Consider the following 21,525-nt stretch of genomic DNA (forward strand, 5'->3'; position numbering starts at 1 on the left):
CAGAATTCAGTAATATGTAAAATGAATTATACACCATAACCAACTGGGATTTATTCCAGTGATGCAAGGCTGGTTCAATATTTAAAAATCAAGCAATGTAATCCACCAGACTAACAGGCTGAAGAAGAAAAATCACATGATAATACCAATTCATGAAGTTAAACCACTTGACAAAATTTAACACATGTTCATGGTAAAAACTCTCAGAAAAATCGGAATGGAGGGGGATTTTCTCAACTTGATAAAGACTGTCTAGCAAAATCTATAGCTAGTATTTTATTCATTGGTAGAAGACTGTGAAGGCAAAGATGTTTGCTCTCACCACTCTTATTCCACACGGTGCTGAAAAAAATCTAGCCAGTGGATAGGGAAATAAAAGGCATACAGATTAGAAAGAAACAAATAAAACTGTTCCTATCTTCAGATGACATGACTGACTATGTAGAAAATCCCAATGAATCTACAATAAAATGTTCTAGAACTTATAAGTTCAGCACGGTTAGAGTGCATGAGATAAATATACAAAAATTAATTGCATTTTTATGTACTAGCAATAAACACGTGGATATCAGTATTAAAACATAATACCATTTATAATCATCCAAAAAGTGAAATCCTTGAGTATAAATCAGTCAAATCATGTATAAGATGTATGCTGAAAACGACCCAACAATGAGGACAGTAATTGAATAACATCTAAATAAATGGAGCGATATACCATGTTTATAGAGTGGAAGACCCCAAATAGTAAAAATGTCAATTCACTCCAAATTGATAAACTTGTTTAAGGCAATTTCTATCAAAATACTTGCAAGATTATTTTTGTAGATTTGGACAAGATTATTCTAAAATTTATATTAAACAAAAGAACTAGAATAACTTAACATGACATGAAGAAGAATACAGTGGGAACAATCAGTCTACTTGATTTTAAAAGTTATTATATAGCTACAGTAATCAAGACTGTGGTGATTGTGGAGAAAGATACATAGATCAATGGAACAGAATAGAGAACTTGGAAATACAGGCACACAAGTACATCAACAGAGTTTCGTTAAAGGTGTAAAACAGACTAAATGGGCTAAGGATAGCATTTTCAAAAAATAGTGCTGAAGCAACTGCATATCCATAGCCAAATAAATGAACCTTGACCCAAACCTCACATCTTATGTACAAATTAACTGAAGGTGGATCACAGACTTTAATGTCAAATGTAAAACTATGAAACTTTTAGGGAAAAAAGAAAACTCTTTGGGATCTAGGGCTAGAAAAGTTTCTTAGAGGATATCAAATTCATAGAGAAAAAATGATATATTGGTCTTCATCAAAATTAGAAAATTTCACTTCATGAAATACCCTTTTGAGGTGAAAAGAGAAGCTACAGACTAAAAGAATATTTACAAACCACATATCCAACAAAGGTTAATGTCTAGAATCTATAAAGAACTCTCAAAACTCAACAGCACAAACCCCCAAAGAATCCAGTTAGAAAATGAGAAAAGGCATAAAGAGATATTTCACCTAAGAAGATATACATATGGCAAATGAGCATATGAAAAGGCGTTCAACCTTATTAGGTATTAAGGAAATGCAAAGTAAAACCACAGTGTAATATTATTAGGTACCTATCATAATAGGCATAATTTAAAAATCACAACCCCAAATGCTGGTAATAATTTGGAGAAACTGGTCACTCATACATTGCTGGTGAGAATGTAAAATAATCCAGCCACTCTGGGAAACACGTTGGCATTTTTTACAGAGCTACACATAAGGTTTCCATACAAAACAGCAATCTTACTGCTGGGTATTTACTCCATCAAAATGAAAAAATATGTTCACACAAAATCTGTACACAAAAACACTAATAACTAAGTTGACTTAATTGACATTTATAAAACACACCCCCAAAAGCAAAATGTACATTATATTCAAGTGCATATGGCATAGTTACTGAGATATGGAATATGGTCTGTGATAAAAAGAAGTATTAATACATTTTAAAGGATTAAAGTCATACAGATTTTTTCTGATCACAATGAAATTAGAAACCAGTAACAGAAATATATTAGGAAAATCCCCAAATATTTAGATATTAAAAACAAATCTTTAGGGCTTCCCTGATGGCACAGTGGTTAAGAATCTGCCTGCCAGTGCAGGAGACACAGGTTCGAGCCCTGGTCTGGGAAGATCCCACATGCCCTGGAGCAACTAAGCCCATGTACTGCAACTACTGAGCCTGTGTTCTAGAGCCTGCAAGCCGCAACTACTGAAGCCCGCTCTCCTAGAGCCCGTGCTCTGCAACAAGAGAAGCCACCGTGATGAGAAGCGCATGCACCGCAACGAAGAGTGGCCCCCACTGTCTGCAACTAGAGAAAGCCCACGTGACAATGAAGACCCAATGCAGCCAAAAATAAATAAATAATTTTTTTAAAAAAGAAAAGAATCAAAATAAAATAAAATTAAAAATTAAAAAAAAAAAAACAACCCAAATCTTCAAATAAACCATGGTTCAAAGAAGAAATCACAAGAGAATTAGATAATAAAGTTTTGAACTGAATGAAAATGAAAACCCAACATATCAAAATTTTGGGAATGTAGCTGAAGCAGTACTTAGAGGGATAATATCAATACATCATAACCAATTGTGTTTATTCCAGGAATGTAAGCCTGGTTTGATATTTTAAAATCAATTCTATTTTACCCTAATAACATAATAAAGGAGAAAAAATTTTCCCTATGAATGTAGAAAGTGAATTTGACAAAATTCAGCACCTATTCCTGATAAAAACTTCCAGCAATTTAGGAAGGGGAAGAAACTTCCTCTGGCTCTTAAATAGTGTGTACAAAAACCAAACCAAACAAACAAAAACAACTTTTAAAAAACACTCCTGAGAGAAATTTTAAAAGATTTAAATAAATGAGGTGATATACCATGTACATGGATTTCAGGTCTCAATATTGTAAACATGTCAATTCTCCCCAAACTAATCCATAGATTCCCTATAAACCCAAATAAATTCCCAGCAGCTTTTATAGCAAACTTAATAGTTGATTCTGAAATTAATATGGAAATGCAAAGGAAATATATTAGTCAAAGCAATTTTGAAGAAGAGTAACAAGTTTGGTGACTCACATTATCTGGTTTCAAAACTTACTCTAAAATTAGTTTCAAAGATTATTATAGATCATATCGATCTAGGAAACACAAAAGAGTCCAGAAAAAAACCCACGCATGTATGGTAAATTGATTTTCAACAAAATTATCAAGAAATTCAATGGGGGAAAGGATAGTCTTTCCAGTAAGTTAATAGTGCTAAATTAACTGAATATACATATGGAAAAAAATGAACCTTGACCTTTATTTCATGCCATATACAAAACTAAATTTGAAATGGATCATAGGTCTAACTGAAAGAGCTAAGAGTATAAATCATCTAAATGAAACTATAGGAGAAAATCTTTGTGACTTTGGGATAGGCAAAAATATCTTACAGATGACACAAAAGCACTAATCATAAAATTAATAAAAAGATAAATTGGATTTCATCAAAATGAAAACTTCTGCTCTTTGAAATGTAACATGAAGAAAATGAAAAGTCAAACTCCAGACTGGGAGAAAAGATTCTTTCTATATATAATTGACAAATAACTAGTATCTATAATATGTTTTATAAATAGCACTCTTATAACTAAATACTAAGAAGAAAAACAGCTCAGTATAATTTGGGAGAAATATTTGAAGACACTTCACCAAAGAATATAAATGAACAGCAACTAAGCACATGAAAATATTCTCAACTTCATTAATCATTAGGAAACTATGAATGATAACCACATGTGATACCACTTTACACCGGCTAGAATGGCTAAAATTAAGAGTGACAATTGTTGACTCATCGCGCCAGGGGGAGGCCCTTCGCGCCCTCCTTGCCAACACTATGCTCCAGTTCCTGCTTGGATTTACTCTTGGCAACGTGGTGGGAATGTATCTGGCTCAGAACTATGACATACCAAACCTGTCTAAAAAACCTGAAGAAGTTAAAAAGGACGTGGACGCCAAGAAGAAACCCCCTAGTTCATGAGGCTGACTCTAGCACTGCCTCCTAGATAAACTGATTCTACTGTTCTTGAGGGCCTCCTTTACCATCTAAACCAAAAGTTCTTGTTTTCATCTCCAGCCTCAGCAATTTTCTTCTTTGCTAGACCCTGCATTGCCTTACAGCACAAATGGGGCCACAAGTTAAGAGCAACCCTCACTTTTCCAACATCCTCACTTCTTCCCTTCCTCCTTCCAGCCACTTGGGAGGTCCTGAGAATGGAATTATGGTGCTAGATTAGTAAACATGACCTTTAATTAGTAGTCTCTCTTTTATTCTATGGGATTTCTGCTACCGTTTTCAAAAGAAAAATTGATGAGTTTTGTATAGCTGATGAAATATAAATAATGCTGATTTCACAGTCTAGCATTTATATTGGGTGTTTAAACCTTTGGTACTAAATTATGTTGTTTCAAAGTAGTAATTAAAATGAAAATCTAGAAGCTAGTTTCTGGTGAATTATCCACTAATTTTATATTGTTGTCAGGAAGCTCCATAGTTGCTAATTTAACCAATAAATCAATTTGCTATTCATTAACCAAGAAACTCTGTTCTGAAAACCCTATCAGGAACTAGGAAGTTTGAAAGTATTTAAAGTAATGGCCTTTGTTCTCAGTAGAATTCATAGTCTAGTATGCATGTTTTTTCTTAATGATGCATTTGATCTGGCTCTATTCTCTCATAAGAATCATACTTATTTTATGGGATTACAGGCACATTTGACATTACATGGTAGATAAGTGAGAAGTTGTCCATAAAGGAAATTCTATGCCTTTTTACATTAAAAAAATGTATTTACGTTATAACTTTATAGTGATTCTCATAAGAAGACTTTGTTTTTTCTTCTGCAACCATAAATTACTCTTGTAATTTTTCAAGTGTATAATCAGTCCATAATTTTTTTTAATTGAAAAACATTTAAATACATAACTTTCCCCCTGGGTCAATACAGAGTGATTTGGGTTGTCCCCCAGCTCCTAGTTCCTCTCCCTGGAGTCAGGCACTTGCTAGTTTCCTGTATCCTTTTGCAAAAGATTTTGTGCCTGAACAAACACATGTACATGGGGATTTTTATACAAATGATAACAAACTATATACAGTGTTTTCCCCAGTGGAGGTCATTCCATATCAGTAGTTAAGGAACAAAGAACCTCTTTCCTTTTTTGGCTACATAAGGTTCTACTGAATGAATATACCATAATTTATTTAATCTGCTCCTGAGGAATGTTTAGGTTGTTTCCTATCTGTTGCTATTACAGTGATAACCTTAAACCCAATGTTATTATACATATCTGTGCAGGGGGATAGCTCCAAGCTAAAGTCCTGGAAGTGTAATTTGCAGAAAATATAAATAAAGGCCCATTTCATTGGGTGTTTTGTTCTAGAGGGCTTGTTGGGTAGTTTCACTGATGATGCCATTTCTGAAGACATTTTAGCAGAATTAGTAAACTGGAAGAATGGTTTAGAGACCTTTTTTCCAGACAGTGATGCCACTGATACTAAATGTGATTATAAAATGAAGTGATTCTACTTCTCTTTGAAAACCTGGATCTTTCATACATGGAGATAAGTTTTGTCCCTGTCAGGTTGTACTGGTGCGTGAGACAGGTTAGGATCATATTATGGTTTGGCTTCTCCCTTGCAGTGTGATCAGGGGCAAGCAGCTTGTTTTTCTGAAACTGTTGTGTTCTCTGTAAGATGTGGATACAATACCTACCTCATAGGGCTTCCGTGAGAAACAGTTGAAATAATGTATGTGATGTGTAGCAGTGTAGCACAGTGCTTTGCAAATTGTCCAATAAATAGTAGAGTTTAGTCCAAAAAAAAGAGTGACAATTGTTAACAAGGATGTGGAGCAGCCAGGAATTTCATGTGTTGTTGATGGGCATATATAAAATGGTATAACCGCTTCGGAAATGTCTTCTACTTTCTCATAAAGGTAAACTTATACCTACCATATGACCCAGCCATTCTGCTCGTAGGTGTTTATTTATACAGCAGAAATAAAAACATACGTCTGCAAAATGACTTAAGCTCCAATTTTAACAGCAGTTTTATTCATATGCCCACAACTTGAAATGACTCAAAGATCTATCACAGATAAATGGATAGATTATAGTATATCTGTACAATGAAATATTACTTATAATAAAAAGCAAAAAACTCCTGATACACACAAAAAAATGGATAAATCTCAGAAACATGCTGAATGAAAGAACTGACAGAAAATAATGCGCTATGATTTCATTTATGTGAAATTATGGAACAGCCAAACTAATCTTTAATGAGGGAAATCTGATCAGTGGTTGCTTAGTGACGTGGATTGGTGTGTGTGTGGGAAGGTATGACTGACTGCAAAAGGGGAAGGAAGTAGAGGTTTGGAGGGATTTGGAGGTTTGGAGGAGGTATTGGAGGGGGGGACAGTGATGTAAATGTTCTTATTGTAAAAGTGGTGGTAGTTAAATAGGTATATACATTTGTCAAAATTCATTGGACTGTACAATTAAAATTAATGCTTTTAATTTTTCATAAACAATGTTAAAATAAAGTTGATTTAGAAGGAGGAAAATCCACACAATGGCAAAACAGAAATCACTGCTCTGTTTTCAAACGATACTTATTCTCTTATAGTTTTGGCAATGGCTACCTAGGGTACAGGTTTCTCCTTTCTTACTCTCAGGTAGAGAGCATCATTAAAGAGGAGACAGCCCCAAGGGGAAAGTCTGAGGACTTTCTATCCTTACTGACAACATATGTATGCTATAACATATTGTATATATTATGGATATTCTTAAGAAAGGAAATTAAGATTATTTTATAGAGAAATAATCTATCAAGAAATTATCAACCACTCAACACCTATTAGAATGTCGTAAATTGAGAACACTGACAACACAAAATGCTGGTGAGATTGTGGAGCGGCAGTAACTCTCATCCAATTCTGGTGGGAATGCAAAATGGTACAGCAGCACTGGAAGACAGTTTAGCTGTTTCTTACAAAACTAAACAGATTCTTACTATACAATCTATCAATTGCATTACTTGGTATTTACTCAAATGAATTGCAAACTTCTATCCACACAAAAACCTGAACATGAATGTTTATATCAACTTTATTCATAATGCCCCAAACTTGGAAGCAACCAAGATGTCCTTCATTAGGTGAATGGATAAATAAACTGTAGTAGTGCATCCAGACAATGGAATATTGTTTAGTGCCTAAAATCAAATGAGCTGTCAGCTATTAAAGACATGTTGTAACCTTAGATACATATTATTAAGGAAAGAAGTGACTCTGAAAAGGCTATATATACTGTATGATTTTAACTATATGATATTCTAGAAAAACAGAACTATGGAGATAGTAAAAGGATCAGTGGTTGCCAGGTGTCATGGGAAGGAGAGATGAGTACTTGGAACACAGAAGGTTCTTATGGTCGTACAACTACTGTGTAAGAAATTATGATTGTGTATATATGCCATTATATATTTGTCAAATCCCATAGGATGTACAAGAGTGAACCCTAACTATGGACTCTGCGTGATAATGATGTGTCAATGTAGGTTCAACAATTGTATCAAATGTACCAGTCTAGTGTGGAATGTTGCTAATGGGTGAAGCTATCCATGTGTAGGATTACGGGATATATGGGAAATCTCTTACCTTCCACTCAATTTTTCTGTGAATGTAAAACTGCCTTAATAGTGAAGTATTAAAAAAGAAACTATTACTATAACAGTCTTATCCTTTTTTGTTTCAGATCTGGAATATTTGTAGGTAAATAATTTCTCCCTTTTAAGATGTTTACATAATACAGAATCTTGACCTACAATGCTTTCTTAATAAAGTTAATTCTATCTTTATTTTGGTGCTCGAGATGTATATGCACAGATTTATAGCATCACTAATAATTAATGGCAAAATTCTCCACTCATGCACATTACTTTTTTGGTAACTGAAAATCGGCTTTTGGCCCTCTACTGTACTATTCTTGTACCAAGCACCTGTCTGCTGCCTACCACATTGCTGGCATTACTTGTCCTGCCTCCTCTAAAGGATGCCTCTGTTACTGAAAGTGTTGCATTATAGGATACTGTTTTACATTTGGACTTACTAAGGCCTTTATATATTTGCCTAGTATTTATTTATTTATTTTTTGGCTGTGTTGGGTCTTCGTTGCTGTGCGCAGTCTTTCTCTAGTTGCAGAGAGCAGGGGCTGCTCTTCATTCTGGTGCACAGGCTTCTCATTTCAATGGTTTCTCTTGTTGCGGAGCATGGGCTCTAGGTGCGCAGGCTTCAGTAGTTGTGGCTTGAGGGCTCAGTAGTTGTGGCTTGTGGGCTCTTGAGCACAGGCTCAGTAGTTGTGGCGCATGGGCTTAGTTGCTCTGTGGCATGTGGTATCTTCCTGGACCAGGGCTTGAACCTGTGTCTCCTTCATTGGCAGGCGGATACTTAACCACTGCACCACCAAGGAAGTCCTTGCCTAGTATTTAAACACTTGGTCCCAGACTCAGAGTAGTTATGTTATAACTTGTATCATGAGTCTTCTTACTCCTCATTTTTTTCTAGAATTCTTGCCATTAGTTATAAAGGCAACTAAAATGACTCCTTTAGTCATATTTTTAATTGATTTGTTAGCACCCACCCCAGGAAAACTATATTTTCCCTGACATTGTCACCTTTAAAGTGATGAACATTCTTTCTTTAATTCTGTACAAATGTTAGATTTTTCAAAAAGTAAATACCAGAGTCTCTTACTGCATATGCCTAAGCTCCCTGTTTTGTACTGGCCATATTCTTTGGATTCAAGTAAGAAAAGATCTGTTTTTCCTGCTGGTCAGAAAAACTATGCGATGATGAAAATATTACTGTATTTCTTTTTAAAAAATATTTCTTTATTTCTTTTATTTATTTTTGGCTGCGTTGGGTCTTCGTTGCTGCGCATGGGCTTTCTCTAGTTGCGGCAAGTGGCGGCTACTCTTCATCGCGGTGCGCAGGCTTCTCATTGTGGAGGCTTCTCTTGTTGTGGAGCATGGGCTCTAGGCGCGCAGGCTTCAGTAGTTGTGGCACTAGGGCTCAGTAGTTGTGGCTCGCGGGCTCTAGAGCTCAGGCTCAGTAGTTGTGGCACATGGGCTCAGTTGCTCCACGGCATGTGGGATCTCCACGGACCTGGGCTTGAACCTGTGTCCCCTGCATTGGCAGGCAGATTCTTAACCACTGTGCCACCAGGGAAGCCCTTACTGTATTTCTTGATGGTTTATAGCTATTTCAGAATAGCATTCTTCATTGTCTTTTGCAGGAAGGTTTCTACTAGCTTCTGTGTTAATGTTAATATTTTAGGCAATTGTATCAAAGCAAACATTTTGAGAACATTAAAAAATGAAAGTAATTTATGATCTCATGAAAATCTGTGCACATATTAACTCAGGAACATCTTTTTTATTTTTATTTTTTTAACATCTTTATTGGAGTATAATTGCTTTACAATGGTGTGTTAGTTTCTGCTTTACAACAAAGTGAATCAGTTATACATATACATATGTTCCCATATCTCTTCCCTCTTGCATATCCCTCCCTCCCACCCGCCCTATCGCACCACTCTAGGTGGTCACAAAGCACCAAGCTGATCTCTCTGTGCTATGTGGCTGCTTCCCACTGGCTATCTGTTTTACGTTTGGTAGTGTATATATGTCCATGCCACTCTCTCACTTTGTCCCAGCTTACCCTTCCCCCTCCCCGTATGCTCAAGTCCATTGTCTAGTAGGTCTGCATCGTTATTCCCGTCTTGCCCCCTAGATTCTTCATGATCATTTTTTTTTAGATTGCATATATATGTGTTAGCATATGGTATTTGTTTTTCTCTTTCTGACTTACTTCACTCTGTATGACAGTCTCTAGGTCCATCCACCTCACTACAAACAACTCAGTTTCGAAGGAACATCTTTTTTAAAAAGAAGATATTAAATGTAATGCAGGAGAACAGAGGAATTCTGCAAAACTGAAATAAAAATTTAATAGTTTATTTTCTAAACAGAAAAAGTAGATCCTTTAAAAAAGTAGATCCTTATCATATAAAGCTAGGGGGAAAGGCACCATGAGTTGAAAGAGAATACATTTTTTAAATAAGTGCAATAATATTCTGATTTTATCTAATTTTGTAGCAACTTTATGGGAAGCAACTGTCAGCCATTTAATTGAAACAGAATGATAAAGGAACTCAAGTAATTCATTTTTGTTCATTTTTATAGTGACTCATAGCTTTAGTAAAAGTATAACAGAACAAAACCCATCTGTCAGATGAATGTAGACACTAGTGGTATACAATTACAGGCATACTTATGAAAGAAACCAATAACGGTTGCTACAAAAGTAAAATTTATATCAGTACTTGGAACACTCAAAATGCTATGAAAAAATGATAGAAAAAAACCTTATAGGTGAGAAAATACTTTTGTTCATCAAAGAACATTATCAAGAAAGTGAAAAAACCTACAGAATGGGATAAAATATTTACTAGTTATATATATGATAAGGGTCTAATAAACATATAAAAAACACATATAAAAAACACAATTCAACAACAAAAAGGCAGCCCAATTGAAAAATGGACATGTGATTTATTTAGACATTTATCCAAAGAAGATATACAAATGGCCAAGAAGCACATGTAAAGAAGTTATTAGTCATTAGGGAAATGGAAATTAAGCCACTAAATACCACTTCATATCCAATAGGATGGCTATGATTTAAAAAAATAAAAAAGGAAATAGCATGTGTTGGTGAGAGGTAGAGAATTTAGAACCCATATGCAGTATTGTTGGGAAGATGTTAAAACATCCTCCAAGAATGTATTTTACAACTTTCAAAAATTTTTTTTGTTTCTCTTACATATAAACTGTATCCATCTAATTTTCCACTGGCTAAGGAAACAATACAAACTCTAAAGTTCACTGATAAATGAACATAAATACTCAAGTAACTCATATACATCTTAATTGCATGAATTATTACATAGAAGTTATAGTTTACATTTATTATTAATCCAATACTGTTTGAAAAAACAATCATAGAAAAAAATTGTAATGAAATGATGTTAAATTATCTCATTGCCAAAAATTCCATTATTGGTAAAGCAAGGAAATATTGAGTACTTTGTAACTCCATCGCAATTTACACTGCTCATCAAGACAGTGCTTTCTATTCAAATACAAACTCATTCAGACTAGATTTGTTTTTGGCCATTTAACAGGTTCAGAGAGCTTTTTTCTTTTTCCAGGTGTATAGACCATTTGCATTTCTACTCAGGACTTCATTTTCCACATATGTAAAATGGAGGTTATATTAATATTTCTGAGACTCCTTTTAGATCCTGAGATATACTAAGAGAATCCCTTTTAGATGTATTGGTGGAGAATTAGTCGTATGGAAAATTACCATAATTGTTAGTTCTGTGTGATGTTAGTATTATCCACGTGTTGCGTTCTACCAACATGTATTCTATTGCCTTCATCAAATCAAACATGAGAAAAAGGAACACAAAATAAACATAAAAATGTGGCAAGCAGTGTGTAAGTCTTTTTAAAATTGAAGTATAGTTGATTTACAATATTATGTTAGTTTCAGGTGTACAAAATATTGATTAAAAATTTTTATAGATTACACTCCATTTATAGTATTATAAAATATTGGCTATATTCCTTCTGCTGTAAAATATATCCTTGTTGCTTATATATTTTATACATAGTAGTTTGTACCTTGTAATCCCCTATTCCTATCGTGCCCTTCCCTCTCCTCACTGGTAACAACTAGTTTGTTCTCTGTAACTGTGAGTATGTTTCTATTTTGCTACATTTGCTAGTTTGTTTTTTAGATTCCACGTGTAAGTGAAAACATACATTATTTGTCTTTCTCTGCTTGACTTATTTCACTAAGCATAATACCCTCCAGGTCCATCCATGTTGCTGCAAATGGCATTATTTCATTCTTTTTTGTGGCTGAGTAGTATTCCATTGTATATGTATACCACATCTTTTCTATTTTATTTTATTTTATTTTTTTTTTAACATCTTTATTGGGGTATAATTGCCTTACAATGGTGTGTTAGTTTCTGCTTTATAACAAAGTGAATCAGTTATACATGTACATATGTTCTCATATCTCTTCCCTCTTGCGTCTCCCTCCCTCCCACCCTCCCTATCCCACCCCTCCAGGTGGTCACAAAGCGCCGAGCTGATCTCCCTGTGCTATGCGGCTGCTTCCCACTAGCTATCTACCTTACATTTGTTAGTGTATATATGTCCACACCTCTCTCTTGCTTTGTCACAGCTCACCCTTCCCCCTCCCCATATCCTCAAGTCCATTCTCCAGTAGGTCTGTGTCTTTATTCCTGTCTTACCCCTAGGTTCTTCATGACATTTTTTTCCCCATATATATGTGTTAGCCTACTGTATTTGTCTTTCTCTTTCTGACTGACTTCACTCTGTATGACAGACTCTAGGTCTATCCACCTCATTACAAATAACTCAATTTCGTTTCTTTTTATGGCTGAGTAATATTCCATTGTATATATGTGCCACATCTTCTTTATCCATTCATCTGTTGATGGACACTTAGGTTGCTCCCATATCTTGGCTGTTGTAAATAATGCTGCTGTGAACATTGGGGAGCATGTATCTTTTTGAATTAGTGTTTTTGGGTTTTTTTGGATATGTGCCCAGGAGTGGAATTGCTTGGTTATATGGTAGTTCTATTTTTAGTTTTTTGAGGACCTTCCATACTGTTTTCCACAGTGGCTGCATCAATGTACATTCCCACCAACAGTGCAGGAGGGTTCCCTTTTCTCCACATCCTCACCAGCATTTATTATTTGTGTTCTTTTTGATGATAGCCATTATGACAGATGTGAGGTGATGTCTCATTGTGGTTTTTATTTGCATTTACCTGAGGATTAGCAATGTTGAGCATCTTTTCATGTGCCTGTTGGACATCTGCATGTCCTCTTTGGAAAAATGTCTATTCAGTTCTACTGCCCATTTTTTAATCGGGTTGTTTGTTTTTTTGATGTTGAGTTGTATGAGCTGTTTATATATTTTGGGTATTGACTCCTTATCAGTCATATCATTTGCAAATATTTTCTCCCATTCAGTAGGTTTTCTTTTTGTTTTGTTGATGGTTTCTTTTGCTGCGCAAAAGCTTTTAAGTTTAGCTAGGTCCAATTTGTTTATTTTCGCTTTTATTTCCTTTGCCTTAGGTGACAGATCCAAGAAAATATTGCTGTGATTTATGTCACAGAGTGTTCTGCCTATATTTTCCCCTAGGAGTTTTATGGTTTCTGCTCTTACGTTTAGGTCTTTAACCCATTTTGAGTTTATTTTTGTATATGGTGTTAGAGAATGTTCTAATTTCATTGTTTTACATGTAGCTGTTAAGTATTCCCAGCAGTACTTATTGAAAAGATTGTTTTTTCTCCTTCTTGCCTCCTTTGTTATAGATTAATTGTCCAGAAGTGTGTTGGTTTACTTCTGGGCTTTCTGTCCTGTTCTGTTGATCTATATGTCTGTTTTTGTGCAAGTACCCATACTGTTTTGATTACTGTAGTGTTGTAGTGTAGTCTAAAGTCAGGGGTGTGATACTTCCAGCTCTGTTCTTTTTTGTCAATATTGTTTTGGCCATTCAGGGTCTTTTTTGTTTCCATAGAAATTTAAAAATTATTTGTTCCATTTCTGTGGAAAAATGGCATTGGTATTTTTTTTTTTAAACATCTTTATTGGGGTATAATTGCTTTACAATGGTGTGTTAGTTTCTGCTTTATAACAAAGTGAATCAGCTATACATATACATATGTTCCCATATGTCTTCCCTCTTGTGTCTCCCTCCCTCCCACTCTCCCCATCCCACCCTTCCAGGCTGTCACAAAGCACCGAGCTAATATCCCTGTGCCTTGCGGCTGCTTCCCCCCAGCTATCTACCTTACTACGTTTGTTAGTGTGTATATGTCCATGACTCTCTCTCGCCCTGTCAAAACTCACCCCTCCCCCTCCCCATACCCTCAAGTCCGTTCTCCAGTAGGTCTGCGTCTTTATTCCTATCTTACCCCTAGGTTCTTCATGACATTTGTTTCCCTTAAATTCCATATATATGTGTTAGCATACGGTATTTGTCTTTTTCTTTCTGACTTACTTCACTCTGTATGACAGACTCTAGGTCTATCCATCTCATTACAAATAGCTCAATTTCATTTCTTTTTAAGGCTGAGTAATATTCCATTGTGTATATGTGCCACATCTTCTTTATCCATTCATCCGATGATGGGCGCTTAGGTTGTTTCCATGTCCTGGCTATTGTAAATAGAGCTGCAATGAACATTTTGGTACATGACTCTTTTTGAATTTTGGTTTTCTCAGGGTATATGCCAAGTAGTGGGATTGCTGGGTCATATGGTAATTCTATTTGTAGTTTTTTAAGGAACCTCCATACTGTTCTCCACAGTGGCTGAACCAATTCACATTCCCACCAGCAGTGCAAGAGTGTCCCCTTTTCTCCACACCCTCTCCAGCATTTATTGTTTCTAGATTTTTTGATGATGGCCATTCTGACTGGTGTGAGATGATATCTCATTGTAGTTTTGATTTGCATTTCTCTAATGATTAATGATGTTGAGCATTCTTTCATGTGTTTGTTGGCATTCTGTATATCTTCTTTGGAGAAATGTCTATTTAGGTCTTCTGCCCATTTTTGGATGGGGTTGTTTGTTTTTTTGTTATTGAGCTGCATGAGCTGCTTGTAAATTTTGGAGATTAATCCTTTGTCAGTTGCTTCATTTGCAAATGTTTTCTCCCATTCTGAGGGTTGTCTTTTGGTCTTGGTTATGGTTTCCTTTGCTGTGCAAAAGCTTTGAAGTTTCATTAGGTCCCATTTGTTTATTTTTGTTTTTATTTCCATTACTCTAGGAGGTGGGTCAGAAAGGATCTTGCTGTGATTTATGTCATAGAGTGTTCTTCCTATGTTTTCTTCTAAGAGTTTGATAGTTTCTGGCCTTACATTTAGGTCTTTAATCCATTTTGAGCTTATTTTTGTGTATGGTGTTAGGGAGTGATCTAATCTCATACTTTTACATGTACCTGTCCAGTTTTCCCAGCACCATTTATTGAAGAGGCTGTCCTTTCTCCACTGTACATTCCTGCCTCCTTTATCAAAGATAAGGTGTCCATATGTGCGTGGGTTTATCTCTGGGCTTTCTATCCTGTTCCACTGGTCTATCTTTCTGTTTTTGTGCCAGTACCATACTGTCTTGATTACTGTTGCTTTGTAATATAGTCTGAAGTCAGGGAGCCTTATTCCTCCAGCTCCTTTTTTCGTTCTCAAGATTGCTTTGGCTATTTGGGGTCTTTTGTGTTTCCATACAAATTGTGAAATTTTTTGTTCTAGTTCTGTGAAAAATGCCAGTGGTAGTTTGATAGGGATTGCATTGAATCTGTAGATTGCTTTGGGTAGTAGAGTCATTTTCACAATGTTGATTCTTCCCATCCAAGAACATGGTATATCTCTCCATCTATTTGTATCATCTTTAATTTCTTTCATCAGTGTCTTATAATTTTCTGCATACAGGTCTTTTGTCTCCTTAGGTAGGTTTATTCCTAGATATTTTATTTTTTGTTGCAATGGTAAATGGGAGTGTTTTCTTGATTTCACTTTCAGGTTTTTCATCATTAGTGTATAAGAATGCAAGAGATTTCTGTGCATTAATTTTGTATCCTGCTACTTTACCAAATTCATTGATTAGCTCTAGTAGTTTTCTGGTAGCATCTTTAGGATTCTCTATGTATAGTATCATGTCATCTGCAAACAGTGACAGCTTTACTTCTTCTTTTCCGATTTGGATTCCTTTTATTTCCTTTTCTTCTCTGATTGCTGTGGCTAAAACTTCCAAAAGTATGTTGAATAAGAGTGGTGAGAGTGGGCAACCTTGTCTTGTTCCTGATCTTAGTGGAAATGCTTTCAGTTTTTCACCATTGAGGATGATGTTTGCTGTGGGCTTGTCATATATGGCTTTTATTATGTTTAGGAAAGTTCCCTCTATGCCTACTTTCTGGAGGGTTTTTATCATAAATGGGTGTTGAATTTTGTCGAAAGCTTTCTCTGCATCTATTGAGATGATCATATGGTTTTTCTCCTTCAATTTGTTAATATGGTTTATCACATTGATAGAGTTGCGTATATTGAAGAATCCTTGCATTCCTGGAATAAACCCCACTTGATCATGGTGTATGATCCTTTTAATGTGCTGTTGGATTCTGTTTGCTAGTATTTTGTTGAGGATTTTTGCATCTATGTTCATCAGTGATATTGGCCTGTAGTTTTCTTTCTTTGTGACATCCTTGTCTGGTTTTGGTATCAAGGTGATGGTGGCTTCGTAGAAGGAATTTGGGAGTGTTCCTCCCTCTGCTATATTTTGGAAGAGTTTGAGAAGGATAGGTGTTAGCTCTTCTCTAAACGTTTGATAGAATTCACCTGTGAAGCCATCTGGTCCTGGGCTTTTGTTTGTTGGAAGGTTTTTAATCACAGTTTCAATTTCAGTGCTTGTGATTGGTCTGTTCATATTTTCTATTTCTTCCTGATTCAGTCTTGGCAGGTTGTGCATTTCTAAGAATTTGTCCATTTCTTCCAGATTGTCCATTTTATTGGCATAGAGTTGCTTGTAGTAATCTCTCATGATTTTTTTTATTTCTGCAGTGTCAGTTGTTACTTCTCCTTTTTCATTTCTAATTCTATTGATTTGAGTCTTCTCCCTTTTTTTCTTGATGAGTCTGGCTAGTGGTTTATCTATTTTGTTTATCTTCTCAAAGAACCAGCTTTTAGTTTTATTGATCTTTGCTATTGTTTCCTTCATTTCTTTTTCATTTATTTCTGATCTGATTTTTATGATTTCTTTCCTTCTGCTAGCTTTGGGGTTTTTTTGTTCTTCTTTCTCTAATTGCTTGAGGTGCAAGGTTAGGTTGTTTATTTGAGATGTTTCCTGCTTCTTAAGGTGGGCTTGTATTGCTATAAACTTCCCCCTTAGAACTGCTTTTGCTGCATCCCATAGGTTTTGGGTCGTTGTGTCTCCATTGTCATTTGTTTCTAGGTATTTTTTAATTTCCTCTTTGATTTCTTCAGTGATCACTTCATTATTAAGTAGTGTATTGTTTAGCCTCCATGTGTTTGTATTTTTTACGGATCTTTTCCTGTAATTGATATCTAGTCTCATGGCGTTGTGGTCGGAAAAGATACTTGATACAATTTCAGTTTTCTTAAATTTACCAAGGCTTGATTTGTGACCCAAGATATGATCTATCCTGGAGAATGTTCCATGAGCACTTGAGAAAAATGTGTATTCTGTTGTTTTTGGATGGAGTGTCCTATAAATATCAATTAAGTCCATCTTGTTTAATGTATCATTTAAAGCTTGTGTTTCCTTATTTATTTTCATTTTGGATGATCTGTCCATGGGTGAAAGTGGGGTGTTAAAGTCCCCTACTATGAATGTGTTACTGTTGATCTCCCCTTTTATGGTTGTTAGTATTTGCCTTATGTATTGAGGTGCTCCTATGTTGGGTGCATAAATATTTACAATTGTTATATCTTCTTCTTGGATCGATCCCTTGATCATTATGTAGTGTCCTTCTTTGTCCCTTTTAATAGTCCTTATTTTAAAGTCTATTTTGTCTGATATGAGAATTGCTACTCCAGCTTTCTTTTGGTTTCCATTTGCATGGAATATCTTTTTCCATCCCCTTACTTTCAGTCTGTATGTGTCTCTAGTTCTGAAGTGGGTCTCTTGTAGACAGCATATATAAGGGTCTTGTTTTTGTATCCATTCAGCCAATCTGTGTCTTTTGGTGGGAGCATTTAGTCCATTTACATTTAAGGTAATTATCGATATGTATGTTCCTATTTCCATTTTATATATTGTTTTGGGTTCGCTACTATAGGTCATTTCCTTCTCTTGTGTTTCGTGTCTAGAGAAGTTCCTTTAGCATTTGTTGTAAAGCTGGTTTGGTGGTGCTGAACTCTCTCAGCTTTTGCTTGTCTGTAAAGGTTTTAATTTCTCCATCAAATCTGAATGAGATCCTTGCTGGGTAGAGTAGTCTTGGTTGCAGGCTATTCTCCTTCATCACTTTCAGTATGTCCTGCCACTCCCTTCTGGCTTGTAGGGTTTCTGCTGAGAGATCAGCTGTTAACCTTATGGGGATTCCCTTGTGTGTTATTTGTTGTTTTTCCCTTGCTGCTTTTAATATGCTTTCTTTGTATTTAATTTTTGACAATTTGATTAATATGTGTCTTGGCGTGTTTCTCCTTGTATTTATCCTGTATGGGACCCTCTGTGCTTCCTGGACTTGATTAACTATTTCCTTTCCCATATTAGGGAAGTTTTCAACTATAATCTCTTCAAATATTTTCTCAGTCCCTTTCTTTCTTTCTTCTTCTTCTGGAACCCCTATAATTCGAATGTTGGTGCGTTTCATGTTGTCCCAGAGGTCTCTGAGACTGCCCTCAGTTCTTTTCATTCTTTTTTCTTTATTCTGCTCTGCAGTAGTTATTTCCACTACTTTATCTTCCAGGTCACTTATCCGTTCTTCTGCCTCAGTTATTCTGCTATTGATCCTATCTAGAGTGATTTTAATTTCATTTATTGCATTGTTCATCGTTGCTTGTTTCATCTTTAGTTCTTGTAGGTCCTTGTTAACTGTTTCTTGCATTTTGTCCATTCTACTTCCAAGATTTCGGATCATCCTTACTATCATTATTCTGAATTCTTTTTCAGGTAGATTGCCTATTTCCTCTTCATTTGTTAGGTCTGGTGGGTTTTTATCTTGCTCCTTCATCTGCTGTGTGTTTTTCTGTCTTCTCATTTTGCTTATCTTACTGTGTTTGGGGTCTCCTTTTTGCAGGCTGCACTTTCGTAGTTCCCGTTGTTTTTGATGTCTGTCTCCAGTGGCTAAGGTTGTTTCAGTGGGTTGTGTAGGCTTCCTGGTGGAGGGGACTAGTGCCTGTGTTGTGCTGGATGAGGCTGGATCTTGTCTCTCTAGTGGGCAGGTTCACGTCTGGTGGTGTGTTTTGGGGTGTCTGTGGCCTTATTATGATTTTAGGCAGCCTCTCTGCTAATGGGTGGGGTTGTGTTCCTGTTTTGCTAGTTGTTTGGCATAGGTTGTCCAGCACTGTGGCTTGCTGGTCGTTCAGTGAAGCTGGGTGCTGGTGTTAAGATGGAGGTCTCTGGGATATTTCCACCGTTTAATATTATGTGGAGCTGGGAGGTCTCTTGTTGACCAGTGTCCTGAAGTTGGCTCTCCTACCTCAGAGGCAGAGCCCTGACTCCTGGCTGGAGCACCAAGAGCCTTTCATCCACACAGCTCAGAATAAAAGGGAGAAAAAGTAGGGAGAATTAGTAGAAGTATGAGTAAAGAAAGAAGGAAAGGAGGAAAGGAAGGAAGGAAGAAAGAAGCAAAGAAGGAAAGAAAGCAGGGAGGGAGGGAGGAAGGAAGGAAGGAGGGAAAGAAGGAAAAAAGACAGAAAGAAAGATGATACAGTAAAAATAAAATAAAGTATAATATAGTTATTGAATTAAAAAATATTTAGAAAAAAAAAAAAGGGACCGATAGAACCTTAGGACAAATGTTGGAAGCAAAGCTATACAGAGAAAATCTTACACAGAAGCATACACATACACCTTCACAAAAAGAGGTAAAGGGGGAAAGATCATAAATCCTGCTCCCTGAGACCACCTCCTCAATTTGGGGTGATTCGTTGTCTAAAGGAGGGAAGGAAGGAAGGAAAGAAAGAAAGAACGAAGGTAAAGTATAATAAAGTTATTACAATTAAACTTAATTATTAAGAAAAAGAATTTTTAAAAAAAAGTCATGGACGGATAGAGCCCTAGGACAAATGGTGGAAGCAAGAGTATACAGACAGGATCTCACACAGAAGCATACACGTACACATTCACAAAAAGAGGAAAAGGGAAAAAAATCATAGATCTCGCTCCTAAATTCCACCTCTTCAATTTGGGATCATTCCTTGTCTATTCAGGTATTCCAGAGATGCAGGGTATATCAAGTTGATTGTGGAGCTTTAATCCGCTGCTTCTGTGGCTGCTGGGAGAGATTTCCCTTTCTCTTCTTTGTTCTCACAGCTCACAGGAGCTCAGCTTTGGATTTGGCCCTGCCTCTGCGTGTAGGTCGCTGGAGGGCGTCTGTTTTTTCGCTCAGACAGGACGGGGTTAAAGGAGCCGCTGATTCGGGGCCTCCGGCTCACTCAGGCCGGGGGTTGGGGGATGGGGGAAGGAGGGGCACTGCGTGCGGGGCCGGCCTGCGGCGGCAGAGGCAGCGTGACGTTGCGGCAGAGGCCGGCGTGACGTTGCACCAGCCTGAGGCCCGCCGTGCGCTGTCCCGGGGAAGTTGTCCCTGGATCCCGGGAACCTGGCAGTGGCGGGCTGCACAGGCTCCGCGGAAGAGGGGTGTGGAGAGGGACCTGTGCTCGCACACAGGCCCCTTGGTGGCGGCAGCAGCAGCCCCAGCGTCTCCCGCCCGTCTCTGGAGTCCGCGGCTTTAGCCGCGGCTCGCGCCCGTCTCTGGGGTTCGCGCTTTTAGCCGCGGCTCGCGCCCGTCTCTGGAGTTCCTTTAAGCAGCGCTCTTAAACCCCTCTCCTCGCGCACCAGGAAACAAAGAGGGAAGAAAAAGTCTCTTGCCTCTTCGGCCGGTGCAGGCTTTTCCCCGAACTCCCTCCCGGCTAGTCGTGGTGCACTAACCCCTTCAGGCTATGTTCAAGCCGCCAACCCCAGTCCTCTCCCTGAGCTCCGTCCAAAACCAAAACCCGAGCCTCAGCTCGCAGCCCCGCCCGCCCCGGTGGGTGAGCAGCAAGCCTCTCGGGTTGGTGAGTGCTGGTCGGCACCGATCGTCTGTGCAGGAATCTCCCCGCTTTGCCCTCCGCACCCGTCGCTGTGCACTACTCCGCGGTCCCGAAACTCCCCCCTCTGCCTCCCGCAGTCTCCGCCCGCGGAGGGGCTTCCTAGTGTGTGGAAACTTTTCCTCCTTCACAGCTCCCTCCCACTGGTGCAGGTGCCGTCCTTATTCTTTTGTCTCTGTTTTTTCTTTTGCCCTACCCAGTTACGTGGGGAGTTTCTTGCCTTTTGGGAGGTCTGAGGTCTTCTGCCAGCCTTCAGTAGGAGTTCTGTAGGAGTTGTTCCACGTGTGGATGTATTTCTGGTGTATCCGTGGGGAGGAAGGCGGTCTCCGCGTCTTACTCTTCCGCCATCTTCAAGGTCCCCCCGCCATTGGTATTTTGATAGGAATTGCATTGAGTCTGTAGATTGCCTTGGTTAGTAAGGTCATTTTAACAATATTAATTTTTCCAATTCACAAGCACAGTGTATCTTTCCATATGTTTGTG

The 21,525-nt window shown here is 37.4% G+C and overlaps 1 protein-coding gene across 1 annotated transcript; it reads left to right on the top strand.

Moving 5' to 3' along the window:
* The first annotated feature begins 3,941 nt into the window (after positions 1-3,941).
* LOC136143071 (short transmembrane mitochondrial protein 1-like) lies at positions 3,942-4,085 on the top strand. Its single transcript, XM_065901354.1, has one exon. It carries the CDS (start codon positions 3,942-3,944, stop codon positions 4,083-4,085), a length of 144 nt encoding a protein of 47 aa, XP_065757426.1.
* The last annotated feature ends 17,440 nt before the right edge of the window (positions 4,086-21,525 follow it).

Source organism: Phocoena phocoena, chromosome X, assembly GCF_963924675.1.
Source record: "Phocoena phocoena chromosome X, mPhoPho1.1, whole genome shotgun sequence".
NCBI classification, from domain to species: Eukaryota; Metazoa; Chordata; class Mammalia; order Artiodactyla; family Phocoenidae; genus Phocoena; species Phocoena phocoena.

Bases quoted from the DNA above. Each gene is read 5' to 3' on its own strand.
- LOC136143071 (XM_065901354.1), top strand. From the start codon at position 3,942: ATGCTCCAGTTCCTGCTTGGATTTACTCTTGGCAACGTGGTGGGAATG.